General features: G+C 43.3%; 1 protein-coding gene across 4 annotated transcripts in view; it reads left to right on the forward strand.

Annotated features, from left to right (window-relative positions):
- Positions 1-15733, forward strand: part of NR6A1 (nuclear receptor subfamily 6 group A member 1) — a 214333-nt gene extending 198600 nt beyond the window's left edge. For 3 of the 4 annotated variants that reach the window (XM_061154681.1, XM_061154682.1, XM_061154683.1), the window contains 3 exons: positions 6528-6649; positions 10849-11001; positions 12715-15733. In XM_061154681.1, the coding sequence (XP_061010664.1) occupies positions 6528-6649; positions 10849-11001; positions 12715-12803 (364 nt within the window). In that variant the 3' untranslated portion in view covers positions 12804-15733. Of the gene's footprint in view, positions 1-6527; positions 6650-6741; positions 10677-10848; positions 11002-12714 lie in introns of those variants that run through there. The other variant, XR_009694644.1, reaches the window with a different exon arrangement.
- The last annotated feature ends 350 nt before the right edge of the window (positions 15734-16083 follow it).

Raw genomic sequence — 16083 nt, forward strand, 5'->3', positions numbered from 1 at the left:
TTTTTCTATAAGGTGAGGGACTGTGAGCTATCATTTATAATCCAAGAACAGGACCCCAGAGTTATTGTAGTACCTACTGTGTGCCAAGCACTGGGCTTGGTATTTTACATTATTGTCTTTCTTTCTCACAGCCTCTAGCATTATAGGTGTTGTTATGCCCATTTTATAGATGAGAAAACTGAAGTTCAGAAGGACTTGCCCTTGAGGGTTTTAGATTTGAACCCAGTGTCTATATTTGAATCTGTGCCTGCCCAACTGAAATCTTAGGCTCTTTCACTGTATCTCAGATGCAGTAAGATAAGATCATGGAACTGAAATACTGAAATACTGATGTTTTCCACTGACTAGGATCTTTCTAACCTCCTTGCCTAGAGCAGGTGACATCCCCAAATCAGAAAAAAATGATCCATTGATACATTTCTGACTTACTGACTTATTTATATGAAAAACAAAGTTTAAATCCTATTTTAATAGTTCCTTTACTAGGCAGTTCAAAATAATGGAAGTCATGACATTCTAGAACACCAAGAAAAAGAGAAGAAAAGGTGCCTCCATGGAAGGAAGCTGAGAAGGTGGTCTTTTTGGAACTTCTCCAACTTCTCCAGCCCCCAAACTTCTCTGCATATCTCCCTCTGCCACTTAATCATCCTAATAAGCTGAGACTTAGGCTGGGAACAAAGCTCCAACACCTTCAAGGGCCCTTTGCATAGCTGAGGGAGGGAAGAGTCTGGGTACTTTCTCCACCAGTTTTCTAATATTTCCTTATTAATGATGGTTACTGGCTTGTTGGTAATCTATAAATGACAAGAGTTTTAACCCAGCTGACATTTTGTCCTTAAACAGAGCTATCTGATTTTGCAGATAACCTAACCCCTTGTCTTGAGCCTCTAATTCACTTGTTTCCATCAATCTCCTGTCTCCTGCTCTGTAACTCTGGGCCAACTTGAGTGTTTGGATAGCCTAAGCCAGCTCTAATATTGTCAGAGTTTGCAGAGCTGGCCCAGTGAGCTTGGCCTCTCTGTTTGCCTGGAATCCACCAGTGCAGCCTGAGGCTGTCTAAAAAGTGTGCTCTGCCCTCTGTGGGATGATGAGTTTTCCCAAACCCTCTGCAGGTAGGCAGGGATCACTGACCGTGTGGGGTTCCCTGGCTTTATGCTTCATAAAAAACACCCTGTCCCACTCTTTCCAATCCTTTGAGCTGAAAGAACAAGGCAGGGACCAGTAACAGCTGAACTAGTGAGGGAAGTTTTACTTTCTACAAAGCGTCCTTATCAGAGAGAATCTAGAGCTCCACTATCCAGCATAATAGCTACTAGTCTCAAGTGGCTATTGACATTACTTAAAATAAAAAATTTTTTAAAAATAAATAAATAAAAAATAAAAATTAAAAAAAAAAATTTAGTTCCTCATTTACACTAACCACATTTCAAGAGCTCTGGAGCCACATACGGCTAGTGGCTGCTGTATCGGACAGTTGCAGATATACAATAGAACATTTCCATCATCATAGAAAGTCCTGTTGAACAGTGCTAACTCTGAAACACGAGTTGCAGCTGAGCTCTCAAGTGGGTTCTGAGGATAAGAAATAGATTTGTTGTTAGTACTCCCACTCTACTATGGAATCCTTCAGTGGAAAAATACAAGTTAAACTTCAGCGTGTCATTTCTGATGCGATGCTGATTTATTGAGCACCTATTGTGTGTGTTGGGAGGAGAGGTGTTGAGATAACAGATGGTGCAGACATGGTTTCTGACTCTGAGATGAAAGCTCATATTCTTGATTTAGGGTATTGTGGGACAAATAGAAGCAGAAAGAATCTACAGTTCAGGGTGATACTAGTGGAGATTGAGGAGGGCATATGAGGGACTGTGAAAGCATAGACTAGGGAATGAGTACCTCTACTTGCATGATCAGGGAATGCTTGCCAAAGAGGAGAAGACATTTGAGCTGCATCTTGTAGGAGAATTTTTGTAAGCAGATTATAGAGAATAGGAGGCAGGCAGGAGAATAACACAGAGTCCTAAAAATTATAGAGATTCTGAGTGAGTGGTTTGAACATGTAACCAAAATGCAGTCCTGTGGATTAGAGTATAGAGAGAATACATCTAAGAGAGAGCGAAATGAGGGGAGGAATGGCAGGAAAGAAAGATACAGGAAATACAAGTCATCAGGATACTCAAATGCTAATCGAAAAAAATTTGGATTTTATTGTGTCAGTGGTATTAAGTCGTAGGACATTTTAAAGTGAAGCAACTGCGTGTCAGGTTGCATTTTAGAAAGATTCCTGTGGCTAGAGAGTTCAGGATGGGTTGCATGGACAAGGCTGAATACAGTGTAAGAAGCTAGTCCATAGGCCAGGAAAAGTCAACAAGTCCTGTACAAGGCAGCTGTGACAATGAGATTAGAGAGGGCAGCACAGAGTTAAGAGATGCCAGGGAGGTAAAGTCAGTGGGGCCTCAGGGAGTGAAGAAGTTGGGATACTGCTAGGCAAGTGGGCACCAATTCTCTTAACCAAGATAATGGAGCCTGGGAAGAGAGATGCACCTGTCTGAGATTGACTCAGAGTCTGAGATGCATGTGGAACTTCCCAGGAGGCCAGAGGAAATAGAAGTACAAGAACCTTTGGAATCAGGCTCATCACTGTAAGGCTGTCCCCACTCTGCTGGAAACCCAGACTGTGGAGTCTGTAATTGGCCATAGCTCTTTCCTACCTTGTCTGCTGCAGCGTTACTCCCACTCCCCCAAAATGCCTTTAGTTTTTCACAACTGTTGAATGCAAGTGAGTTCCTGCTGTCACGAAAAGGCTTTTCTCAGATGATACATGACCACCTCCTTTTCTCTTCTCAAATATTGAATCAAATTTATGGTGCCCATTTTCCTTAATCAGGCTGTTATCAGACAGTGAGCTGGGTGAATTTGATTTAAAGCAGATTGTAGCACCAGCCAGTGACTGCTCCTGGCCCTAATCAAGACTCCTTCACTCTTAGGAGAAGATGCCTCACACTAGATGGGCTTTAATGGGCATGTCTATCTTGTGAGCACTAGCTTCATTTCTGCCAGATCTCTGGAAAGTTGCCTCCTAGCTTCCTTGCTAAGGCCCTAGCTGTAGGTTCAGTCTTTTCTTTTGGTTGTGATAACAGGAGTGATTGCTACTGCTGCTGCTGTTAATAATGATAATAGCTAACAATTAAGACTGTTTATTGTGCCAAAATCCATCTTAAGTGCTCTACAAACATTACTTGTTTAGTTCTCACCACTTCCCTAAGGGACCATACTAATATTATCCCTGTTCCACATATGAGGAGCAAAAGGTTCAGAGAGTGAAAACTCAAGGCTGCAAAGCTAAAAGAGATGGGGTTGGGATTATCACCTTGATCTGTTGTGCTCCAAAGCCCAGACTCTACCATTACTAAGTTTTTTAGCCTTCTCAAAAGTTTGACTTTCTGTCCTGCAGCCACAGTCTGTCTTCTCATTATGAGTGCTGAGATGGCAGTTCCTCTAAGGCTGTGGCCAATGACTGCCTCTGGGAGTAGGTGCATTTAGATGAATGAAAAAGAGACAACTGGGCCTTTCAGCTCCCTTAATGGGACATAACTTACACAGTGTCAGCTTCAATTGCTGACTGAATGGTCCAGTGGTTTGGGGGATCCTTGCAAGCATGTTTTCCTTGTCCCAGCATGCTTGTGTAATGGTAACCTAGAAGAAGAATGGGTGTGTTTGTCCAACTTTCTGCCTTTAAGTGCTGATAATTTGTAGACAGGGAATACAGGGGCGTTAGAACTGTGGAGTGGGCAGATGTGGAGGAGGCACGGCTGCAGGAGAAAGCAGGCTGATGGAACAGAGAACAATTTGTTTATCAGGGGGTGGGATGCGGGGTGTGGAGGAAAGCTTTGCAGTCAGTCTGTGGAGACTGAGTGGGGGCTGCTGGGCTAGCTGCCAGCCCCCCACCATGACTGCCAGGGGTCCATGATGGTTGCCTGTCCTAGAAAACTTCGGAAAACGGGTGTGTGCTCTCCCGAAGCAAGAGGGCAGATCTGGGTCATATACTCAAGCCAGGCATGTGGGAGTTCCTTTGTGTCCCTCAGGTCAAGACTCAACTAGGAATAGGTTTGGCATTGCTGTCTGGGGGTCTGGCTGCTAGCCACACACCTGCAGGGTCTGCAGAGCCAGAGTGAGCACTTCAGGCAAGAGGTTACTGATGAGGGGAGAGTGCGTTATCTTTGCTCGCTACACTGCTTGGCCACAAGACAGATGCTGACACTGCTGCTCTACTTGCATCCTCCTCTTTCATGCCCAACCCCATCCCATCTCCTCCCTACCCCGCCACACAGATACTAGTGGGCATTTTCAGTAAAGAGCTTTTACGTCTCAAGAACAGAAGTAGCTGGCAAAGTACTGTGATGAGGAGTGATCTTCACCCCCAGGCACACTGCCTGCTGCAGGTCTCAGCATCGTGGAGGCAGCAGAGGGGCTGTTCTGTGCACTGCAGCAAGTCCAGCACCCACTCTGGGTTGGGCGCTGAACTGAGTTGCTCTGGGAACACAGACCTCCTGCAGTGGCCACTGTGGTAGCCTTTCCCAGTTGCCAGTTAAGAACAAGACAGTCAGGGGAAGGACACTGTAATGCTGAGAAAGCAACAGGCTTGGGATGAGAAAACGTTCAACCTTGACCCTACCACCATTTACTTTTATTATTCACTTGCAACTTTGGGGAAGACAGCTCTTCTGCATCCTCATCCCTAACATGAAGGTGGTATTACTTATCTCACAGATTATCAGATTATCAAGAGGGTAAAATATAAGACCACAATAAAGATATGGTAAATAATCTCTCTGAGCCGTTGTTTCAACATGTGAACAAAGAGGATTATAATATCCATTTTGTGAATTTATTGGGAGTATCCAATGAAATAATGTATGTAAAATATTTAACAAAGTGTCTGGCAAGTAGCTAACACTCAACAAATGGTAGAAGAGTAGATATGGTTATTATAGTGGTTATTAAGTATAAATCTATCAACCAATCTGGGAAAGTATTAGAAAAGTTGTAAAAGCCATTGGGCCAAGAGCCAGAGAGAAACAAGCGTCAGCCATGCTGGTTCAAGTCAGTGAACTGACTGGGAGCCAAGCCTTGAGGCAGAGGTTCGGGGCTCTAGATTGCAAGTAGCTGCTACTGCAGCTCCCCCTGCTGCTTGAGAAGTGCAGGTGCCTCTGGCCCCAACAAAAGCCAGACCTTCCCTAGGGAAGAGAAAATGTCCTGCTTGCCCCGGAAGCCAAGCCCTTGCAAAGAAAGCCTTCAGAGTCAGCACAGAAAGCAACAGGACCCAGACAGCAGTAGAATATCCCCAGGAGTTCTGGACCCTACCCAAACAGGGCCTTCTTGCCTGGCAAGGGGCTACAGTACCCAGATCTGAACATGTCGCCAGGAAGCAGCTCTGAGGCTAAGCACTTCTCTTGACTCAGCTGTCTGGAACAAGAAGACTAGACACTGGGCCTGACCCCAGCTTTTATAAACTCCTATTTCCCCACTAAGGCTTTGCCTTCTTGGTTTGAGAGTATCTCCATTTTTGGTATAAGATATTCCTCACTGTGACCTGGAATATTAGTCCCCCAGCCTAGGGCTCCTTTGCCTAAAACTTGGTCTTTGCCTCAAGGAATTAACTTCTCATCCAAAGAAAGCAAGCATGGTCAGCATTGAGTCTTCTCTGCTAATGGAGGCCACTTTGGATTTTGAGAAGACCAAGATCTTAGGGAGTTGGCCCAGATTCAGGGTTCTCAGTCTGTTCCAAGCTAGCCATGTGCTTATGGACCAGTCCCCTCTGTTCCTTGAAACTGTAGTGTCTCAAGTGTACAGTGGTAATTGTAATCTCACTTAGCCCATAGGGCTGAGAACATTAAATTAAATGAGATAATACATATAAAGTACCCAGCACAGAAACAGGCATGACATGAAGGCTCAATTTATGTCTCCCTCCCTCCCTAGCTGAAGTCAGGCCTGCCAGTAGCCCTGCTGGAAACAGTGAACTTAAATACAGTCAGCAGCTTTTTTCTTCATTGTGGCAGTTGCACACATAGAATCACAACTCATGGTAGCTGCCATTGTTACTGAAGGCTGCGTCATAACAACAGCAGTATCTTAATGACATATTTCTCTACATTTACTTCCCAAGCACCCTTTGAGCCTTGCACCCCGAGCAGGCAAGCATTATTTACAGAAGAGATCCTCAAAACTTAGAGGGGTCAAAGGACTTTCCCAAGTCTTATAGCTTGTATGCAATGGAGCAGGATTTGAACTTGAACATGACTGACCCTAATTGACCTTGAGAACAGCTTGTGTGAGCTGCCTTGGCCTCTAGACAAACCATGAATTCACCTGTCCTTCACAAGTGCTTCTGGATTCCATTTCCCCCAATCGCAACCTCTTTCCTGTCTTAGCTGCTTTAAGGAGCTGTAGGAGACTTCTGTCTCCCTTCCATTACCTCCACTGGTAGTCAGAGCCCACTATTAACACCTGTGTCTGTTTTCCAGATTTAGTGATGAAGGGATGGAGGTGATTGAGCGGCTCATCTACCTGTATCACAAGTTCCATCAGCTAAAAGTGAGCAATGAGGAGTATGCTTGCATGAAAGCAATTAACTTCCTAAATCAAGGTGAGTAACTGAGGGTAGGAAGAAAGGGCTTAGTTTTCTTTGGCCAGCAAATACTTGCCCTCATGTTTCTCCCCTACCCGCTTTACCCTCAGGCCTGTCGCATCATATGGGTACTGATCTTGGAAGTCCCGCGCTGCCCTCCTCATCACCCTGCCCCACTGTAGTGCAGGGCATGGTTTGGATTTTTTTCTTCAAACCTAAATGCCACAGCCTCTATAACTCATAGAGGAAGGAAGAGGATTTGCTTTGTTTAGTCAGTTTTAGTGCATTTAAACACAGACACCAAGGACAGTACATGCGTCATTTAAAATATGCACAAGTTTACCAGTGACTGAAGAAGAGCAAAGTGACTGATGAAACTATTGGAGATAAGGAATCTGTGACAAGCTGGCAGTGGTTCTGACGGGCCCCTCCAGGGCAGAGTGGAGGTGCACAAAAACTAACACCCATATCAAGCATGGCTTTAGTTAAAAGAGTGGTGATCGTGATTTACATGGAGTATTACCTGTGAAGTGGTGTTATGTAGCTGCTGGTAACCAGAGTATGCAAGAGAATTTGTGTTCCCTTTTTTCCAGAATAGCATGTGAGTGAGCTGCTGTCAGAGTGGAACTGGGCTATTTTGCTGCCTGTGACATTGAAAGTGCTCTATTCCTGTATTCAGTTTCCTAGTCCAGAGACTCTTGATCCCCTTCTCTTTGCCAGCTCCTCCCTTGGTACTAGCTAAACCTCCTCCTCTTGCTTCCTCACCTCTTATGTATCTGTCTGGTGTTCTGTGTGCCTCCCTTAGCCCAGGCCCTGTGTCGAACATTAAAGACATTGCAATAAATTAGATCCCAGGCTCCTGGCCTCAAGAAGTACACATTCTGATGGCACTTGATGCATTGCTTGAGCCTCAAGTGAGGGGAGAGGGATTCCCTGGTGGTCCAGTGGTTAAGACTTCGCCTTCCAATGCAGGGGGTGCAGGTTCGATCCCTGGTCAAGGAACTAAGATCCCCTTGTGCCTTCTGGCCAAAAAATCAAAACGTGAAACAGAAGCAGTATTGTAACAAATTCAATAAAGACTTTAAAAATAGTCCACGTTTTTAAAAAATTTTACCCAAAAACACCCTCTACCACTCAAATGGAAGGAGATCAATAACAACTACTTGGAGAAAGAGAAATCTGATAGTGGAGCCTCAAAGGCAGAGTAAGATTTATATAGAGAATATTTATTAATATATTCTATGTATGCAAAAGGGATTGTGTGTGTTTATATGTATATGAATACACTATATAATATATACATATACATGAGAAAGACATCTACAGGCATACCTTGGAGATACTGCTTGTTTGGTTCCAGACCACCACAGTGAAGTGAGTGTTGCAATAGAGTGAGTCACGCGAATTTCTTAACTTCCAGTGCCTGTAAAATTTATATTTATACTATGCTGTGGTCTATTAAGTGTGCAGTAGCATTTTGTCTTAAAAAGCAGAGTATATACCTCAAAAAAAAAAAATGCTTTATTGCTGAAAAATGCTAGCCATCATCTGAGCCTTCAGTGAGTCATAATCTTTTTGCTGGGGACGGTCTTGCCTCAGTGTTGATGGCTTCTGATTGACCAGGGTGGTGGTTGCTGAAGATTGGGGTAGCTGTGGTGATTTCTTAAAATAAGATAGCAGTGAAGTTTTCCACATGAATTGACTTTTTCTTTCATCAGTGTATTCTGTGTAGCATGCCATGCTGTTTGAACATTTTACCCCCAGTAGCACTTCTTCCAAAATTGGAATCAGTACTCTCAAACCCTGCTGCTGCTTTATCAACTAAGTTTATGTAATATCCTAAATCCTTTGTTACTGTTTCAACAGTCTCTATAGCTTCTTCACCAGGAGTAGATTCCATTTCAAGGAACCAGTTTCTTCACTCATCCATAAGAAGTAACTCATCTGTTAAAATTTTTTTCCTGAGATTGCATCAATTCAGTCACATTTTCAGGCTTTACTTCTCATACTAGTTCTCTTGCTGTGTCCACCACATTTGCAGTTACTTTATCCACTGAAGTCTTGAGTTCCTCAAAGTCATCCATGAAGGTTGGAATCAACTTTTTTCAAAATCCTGTTAATGTTGATATGTTGACCTCTTTCAGTGACTCAGGAATGGCCTCTGAAATGGTGAATCCTTTCCAGAAGGTTTTTGATTTATTTTGCCCAGATCCTTCAGAGGAATCACTATCTGTGGGCAGCTATAGCCTTAGGAAATGTATTTCTTAAGTAGTAAGACATGAATGTTGAAAAGACTCCTTGATTCATGGGCTAAAGAATGGATGTGTTACAGGCATGAAAACAACATTAATCTCATTGTACATCTCCATCAGAACTCTTGATGCTCTGATGCTCTGATGACAGGTGCTTTGTCAGTGAGCAGTAATATTTTGAAAGGAATCTTTTTTTCTGAGGAGTAGTTTTCCACAATGGACTTGAAATATTTAGTAAACCACGTTGTGAACAGATGTGCTGTCATCCAGGCTTTGATGTTCCATTTATAGAACACAAGCAGAGTAGATTTAGTATAATTCTTAAGGGCATTAGAATTTTTGGAATGGTAAATGAGCATTGTCCTCAACTTAAAGTCATCAGCTGCATTAGCCCCTAACAAGAGAGTCAACTTGTCCTTTGAAGCCAGACATTGACTTCTCTTCTCTAGCTGTGAAAAGTCCTAGATAGCATCTTCTTCCAGCATAAGGCTATTTTGTCTATATTGAAAATCTTTGTTTAGTGTAGCCATCTTCTTTAATTATCTTATTAGCTAGATCATCTGAATAACATGCTGCAGCTTCTATGTCAGCACTTGCTTCTTCACCTCATCCTTTTATGAAGACAGCATCTTTCCTTAAACCTCATGAACTGACCTCTGCTAGCTTCAAACTTTTCTTCTGCAGCTTCCTCACCTCTCTTAGCCTTTATAGGATTGAAAAGTGTTAGTTAGGACCTTTCTCTGGATGAGGCTTAGGCCTAAGTGAATATTATGGATGGTTTGATCTTCTATCCAGACCACTCAAACTTCCTCCTTATCAGCAATAAGGCTGTCTTACTTTCTTGTTATTTTTGTGTTCACTGGAGTAGTGCTTTTTAATTTCCTTCAAGAAATTTTCTTTTGCATTTACAACTTTGCTAACTCACAAGAGGCATAGCTTTCAGCTTGTCTTGACTGTTGACATGCCTTCTTCACTGAGCTTAATCATTTTTAGTTTATGATTTAAAGTGAGAGATATGTGAGTTTTCCTTTCACTTGAACACTTACAGGCAATCATACAGTTATTAATTGGCCTAATTTCACTACTGTTGTTTCTCAGGGAATTGGGAGGACCAAGGAGAGGGAGAGACACAGGGGAACAGCCAAAGGAACAGTCAGAGCACACAGCATTTACTGATAAGTTCACCATCTTGTATGAGCACAGTTTGTGGCACCCCAAAACGATTACCGTGGTAACATCAAAAATCACTGATCATAGATTCATACAACAAATCTTATAAGAATGAAAATGTTTGAAATATTGCGAGAGTTACCTAATATGATAAAGAGACATGAAATGAGCAAATGCTGTTGGGAAAAATGGCACCAGTAGACTTGCTTGGTACAGAGTTGCCACAAACCTTCAATTTGTCAAAAATGCAGTATTTGTGAAGTGCAGTAAAGCAAAGCACAATAAAACAAGATATGCTTATATGAAGAAAAAAAAAACAAAAGCTGGAGGGACCCAGTAGAATATCAGTGGCCCAGGTAGAATAGTCTGAGTAGACGCACACGGGAGACCATGTGTGAGTATATGTACAAGCATGAGAGCGTCGGTGTCAGTGCAATTTCCGAACGGGACCAGCAAAGAGCAGATCTAAAGCTGCTGTGAAGGATACACGGGGAAGTCATTCAGTCTCTGTCCAGCACCCACCAGTACCCGTTTCGTGCCACACCCTGTGCTGGGAGCTGAGTGTGAAGCTGAGAGAGATGACAGCCTAGCCCTCAAGGGGCTCGGTCTCGTGACTGTCCTTGGTAATTTTTTCATTTATCTAATTTCTCTTCTCTTACCCAGAGCTTTTATTCCTCCATGTCAGAAAAAAAATATCCCCTGTTGAGACAATGTTTAATAACTTTTCAGTGAAAGATACACATATTCAAGGAGCTGGCCGAAGTCCCTCCCATTTCCTGTGGTCTTTTTTCACAGATATCAGGGGTCTGACCAGTGCCTCGCAGCTGGAACAGTTGAACAAACGATATTGGTACATTTGCCAGGATTTCACTGAATATAAATATACACATCAGCCGAACCGTTTTCCTGACCTCATGATGTGCTTACCTGAGATTCGCTATATTGCAGGTAACGGGTCCTGGGCTTCCTTGCTTTCCTTAACTTGTGAAGGGAAAGAGGAAAGCAGTGTTTTCAGGATACTGATGCCAGGCCCATCACCAGCTGATTAAAAGAAGTACTAGCCCTGCCCTCAGAAAAATTTACATGATAATGAGAAGTTTGTTTTTTCTTTGTAGGGAAGACAATCTAACATTGCCTAGGCTCCTGTAATGTGCACGATACTTGGTGGCCTGTTATTCAATCTCAGAACAATTTCTGCAAGACTTGTGGTTGACCACTCTAGGGATGGGGAAACAGGCTCAAAGTTTTTCAGATTAACTTCATTTCCTGAATTATATACATTAAAAGGGTGGGTTTTACAGCATGTGAACTAACTATATCTCAGTTTTTAAAATTAATTTTATTGAATAGAATTGCCTATTTGAGGTTTTTGAGGATCTTTCATTTAAAGTGGCGACTTTAAAATAATTGTCAAAGATCCTGTGTTCACAAAGCCAACTTTTGTTGTAGTTGTTTTGTGATCTTGACCCCCTTCTGAGCTTCTTGACATTTAAATAGGTCCATTTCAACCTAAAATCCTGGCTTTTACTGTTGTTGTTTTACTTCATTTGGTAAGGAATCTTGTTTACAGTTATCTAGCACATACTGAGGGGCAGCTCAGAACTGTGACGTCAGGGCTAAGATTGTTTCTGTAAAATTAAGGAATACAGTTTTGAAGGGAAAAAATGTTCAATCTGATAAAATCAATTTTTAACTTCTGGGCCACAGAATAGTCTAGGAGATATGACCTGGACCTAAATAAACTGGTAGAATTTTAGGAGTGTTTTGATAGTTTATGTCTCAGCATTTTCAAAACTATGTTCTTCCAAACGAGATACGAATCAGGTACTTTATGAAATAGAAGTTAGTAATTATACCCCACTCTCCCCCACAGAACTGGCAGAATTGTCAACCCTGTCAGCCCTTGGAATTACATGGGAAGCTTTTAATAAATACCCATGCTTGGGTTGCATCTCTAGAGATTCTGACTTAATTGATAACGGAGTGGAGCCTGGTCATCAGTACTTAAAAAAAAAAAAAACTCCCCAGTAACTCTAGGGTTCTGTCAGGGAGAATTGTAGCCTCAGATATTTACAAAGTATATTATCTCACTGCACGCTCTTAGAAGTCCTCCAACTTAAAACAAGCAAACCTGTTTTAACCCTGAATTTCTCAATTTATCTTCCCCTATAAACTCCACCTCTCTCCTCAGTACATTTCATTCCCATTATACCATTCTGAAGAGCAATGTTTTATAGAATGCTGGTTAAAGATTCTACTAGGAAATGAAACAGGATATAAGTTTCTCTAAGAGGACACCTAAGAATACTTCTCAGTTTCAGAGTCCTCGTTTGTAAAATGGGGATAAAAAGTAATATCTATCATATAGAAATATTGTGAGAATTAAATAAGATAATATATTTAAACACCTACCACAGAGTTAGTATTCTTTGGATAGTAGCCATAATTATAGCTTGCACCAATACTGGACTCCCTAGGGTACTGAAATGGGGCTAAGTATTAGAATGTTAGCCCAGTCTGTTTTACCTTTGTAGTAGTCCTGGCACTTTCCTCGCCCCAGTCACTCAAAAAGGTAGTGTTCTCCTTTCACCAGCCCAAGAGGAGGCAAACACCATTTCACTGGCTGCCAAAACTGACTCTTCTTTTTCCACCTTTTCGCAGGAAAGATGGTGAATGTTCCCCTGGAGCAGCTGCCTCTCCTCTTTAAGGTGGTGCTGCATTCCTGCAAGACAAGTGTGGGCAAGGAGTGACCTGTCCCCAGCACCCCTCCTCAGGCCAACCCTAACGCCTGGGGTGGGCAGGACAGGCTCCAGAAGAAAGCCAGAGAGACCAAGATGGAGGCTGTGGAGCAGCGTTGCCAGTTGTCTCCACAGCAAGAAGAGTTTTTGTTTGTTTGTCTTGTTTTTTAACCTCATTTTTCTATATATTTATTTCACAACAGAGTTGAATGTATGGCCTTCAACATGATGCACATGCTTTTGTGTGAATGCAGCCAATGCATTTCCTTGCAGTTTACAGAATGTGAAGATGTTTAATGTTACAGTGTTGTCATTGTTTAGAGATAGTTCTTTTGTATTTTGAGGGAGAGGGTGGGATGGGGCTGAGATGACTATTTCCATAATGTTGACAAAGATGACTACCTCAGTGGAAAGGGAAGGGTGTGAACAACCCTACTTTTTCCACACGTTCTCAGCAGACTCATATTTGTCTGTCAGAGAGCAAATTGCCTTTTTCTAGCTACAGAATTACCAGGTAAAAGAGCACACCATAAAAGGGGAAGTGGTGTTAGGAGGTTTACTAAGCAGAGTGGGTGAGACATTGGGAACAGATCAAGAGATGAGGATTTAACCATCTCTTTTTCTTTGGAAAGCATGAAAGTTGAGAGTTGGGCACAGTGACCAATCTAAGTTAGGTGTCCACCCTCCAAGCAAGTCCTCAGGGAGAAGGGTTTCTGTTCTCACACCACACTCTGGGGCCTCCCCTCCCCACCATCCATACCAGCAGTACTAGCTTCTGCCGCTGTCACCTTTTCACCTAGGCAAGACCCTGGTGATAAGCTGATCCTTGGGACTAGCCTACAAGCTATCTTGGGACTCACAGCTACCTAGTTCCTTACTCTCCTTATACTCATTGCCTCTCCCTTATAAACGTGACTTCCTATTGACCCTTTGAAAAAACAGCTGAACAAAATGTCATGTTCTAAATCCTGATGCCCACTACTGATTTATTGTCTTTTCACCTTCAGAGGTTAGTGGGACAAAAGCCAGACTGCTAACAGAATGAACACTCCTCCTTTGGAGGTCCCGTTTATCTCCCCACCCATCCCATCCCACCTCCAGATCTGAATCAGGAACTTCAGTCTCTTTCTCAAACAGCTGGAAGGACCATTCACCCATCTGCTGACCAGAATTTTTGCCCCTACATTCTACTCCAGGCTCTCCTAATCGCTCCCAAAATAAGATCAGGTTTCCTCAAAATAATAAGCCCAAGACCCAGAGTGGCGCAGCTGCCCCTTAGAGTATCAGTGGCCTGGCTGACTAAGGTCTGGAGGGCTAGAGTCCAAAACTCCTGGAAGGGAAGGGGGTCTTTAAACTACCTCATGTTCCTAAAGGCCTGGCTGCCCCCTCTGCAGGTATGGCCTTGACCCCTTATTCTTTCACTACCTGCCCCACCTAGTCCCGGGAAACGTTCCTTACCCTCTTGGCTTTGGCCAGCTGCCACACCAGGTCTGTCGTGGAATTCTTTCAGGTGCTTTTTCCTTCTCTGCCTCACTGCAGCAGTTGTCCCTGCGTAAACCCAGGTCCCTCCCACAGCCAGTGCAGCAGACAGGCCATTTAGCTGGGTACATCCCCGGGTAGGCTTGGGGGCCCACAGGACCTCTTTTTTGCCTAGTCAAAGGCCGTTTGCTCTCTTCCCAGCTCAGCCCAGCACACTTATGCAGAGGGCCACCACACTGTGTGCATATCAGGTAGTCTGTGTCAGATTGTAATTTTTTCTTTCCGGTGAATTGTTACGGGTACAGAGAGTGAAAACTGTCCTTTGATGGATCTAAAACTCAGAGCATTACTTCTGAATGTTGTTTCTCCAGTTGCTCTGAGAAAGGGAAAAAAAAAAAGGAAAGGAGAGACATGTTCCTCAGGAAAAGCTCCAACCAGAATGTTTTTCACATGTCAGTGGGAAGATTTGTGTGTATCTGTTTGTTTCACAGTATTTTTGTTTCTCTGATCTTTTATTTAACTAAACTAGATCACAGTCTTTGGCTATAGGTCAGACTCCGAGCCACTTTCCTCAAGGTAGGGGAGGATGCACATGTCAGAGACCCCTTCTCCAAGACAGCTCCTGTGTGCTTATCTTTCTTTGCTAGACCTCCATCGGTCAAATTATTATTTTTTTGAAATTGTTTTTCTTTTAAGTGTTTTACTGGTTGGGTCGGGTACTGAAAGGAATTGCTCTCTGATGAGGCAGGAGCATGTCTCTTTAATACTGCAGCATTAAACAGAGCAGATTGTTAATTTGTGGCGTGGGGAAAGGTTCTGCAAGTTGCCATTGTACAAATCCATTTTTACAAATGTTTGCAGCAGATTCCACAGAACAAAGAGCCCATTCATTGCCGAGAGCCCTGCAGAATCTCTGAGCCAAGTGGCGTGTGTTCCGAGCTGGAGCCTGACCTGTGGACCGCCTTTACTGTCTTCTGCACCCAGTCCTTTTATGACGTGGGCTTTTTTTAAACAGGGTAAAGTGACTGTGTTGCGTCGCAAACTCAGGTATTATGAGAGGAAGGTAGGAGTGTAGCTAGCAGTGTGGAGACATTAGGTCAGCCACTAGATGTATTTGTGAATTCAGTTTGAAGGACACAGAGAAAGGTTGGAGGGGGAGGTTTGATGTGTTGTTTTTTGCCTTTCTTCCCATGATGTTTGGTTAACAGGTAGCCTTTTTGCTAGTGGAAAAGAAAAAAGTTGTGCATCTTGTCTGTAATTCCCCTCTCTTCTGTCCTCTCTCTGATCCTCTGCCACCAACAGCACTCACTTTGAGTGAGAACCTTTCCACCATAAAAATATGACCCTGAAAGCTGTGTGTTAAAGGAGAATCCCAATCATTGCACTGCATTGAAACTTACAAGCGTTTCTCTTCCTTTCCCTTTGCATGTTTTCTTGACCCAAGACAAAAACTTTGGAATCTTGGAACTTCACCCACAACTCATGCTCTCTGGCTCCTTTTTCGGCTTTTGGAGTCTTTCACAGGCTTGGTGGTTTTACCTTCAGTCTGGAGAGACTCCCCAGAACCTGTCTCAAAGCACTCCACCTGTCTCAGAGGATACCCAATCCCCCAGGCCCGTTGCATAGTGAGGTGGGCAAACCTCCAGGGATGGAAAGCAGATCCAGAGGAGGAGGGGTAGAGGCAACTGAGGAGTCTCCATGGCATCATGACAGTCACCCACTCCACAGCACCCTGCCTCACACCTGCCACCCGTTGTCAGAGAAGGGAGTCCTGCCATAGCCAGTATGTTACCAGGTCCTTAAAGCCCTGGGC

This window comes from Dama dama, chromosome 11 (assembly GCF_033118175.1).
Source record: "Dama dama isolate Ldn47 chromosome 11, ASM3311817v1, whole genome shotgun sequence".
Lineage (NCBI taxonomy): Eukaryota > Metazoa > Chordata > Mammalia > Artiodactyla > Cervidae > Dama > Dama dama.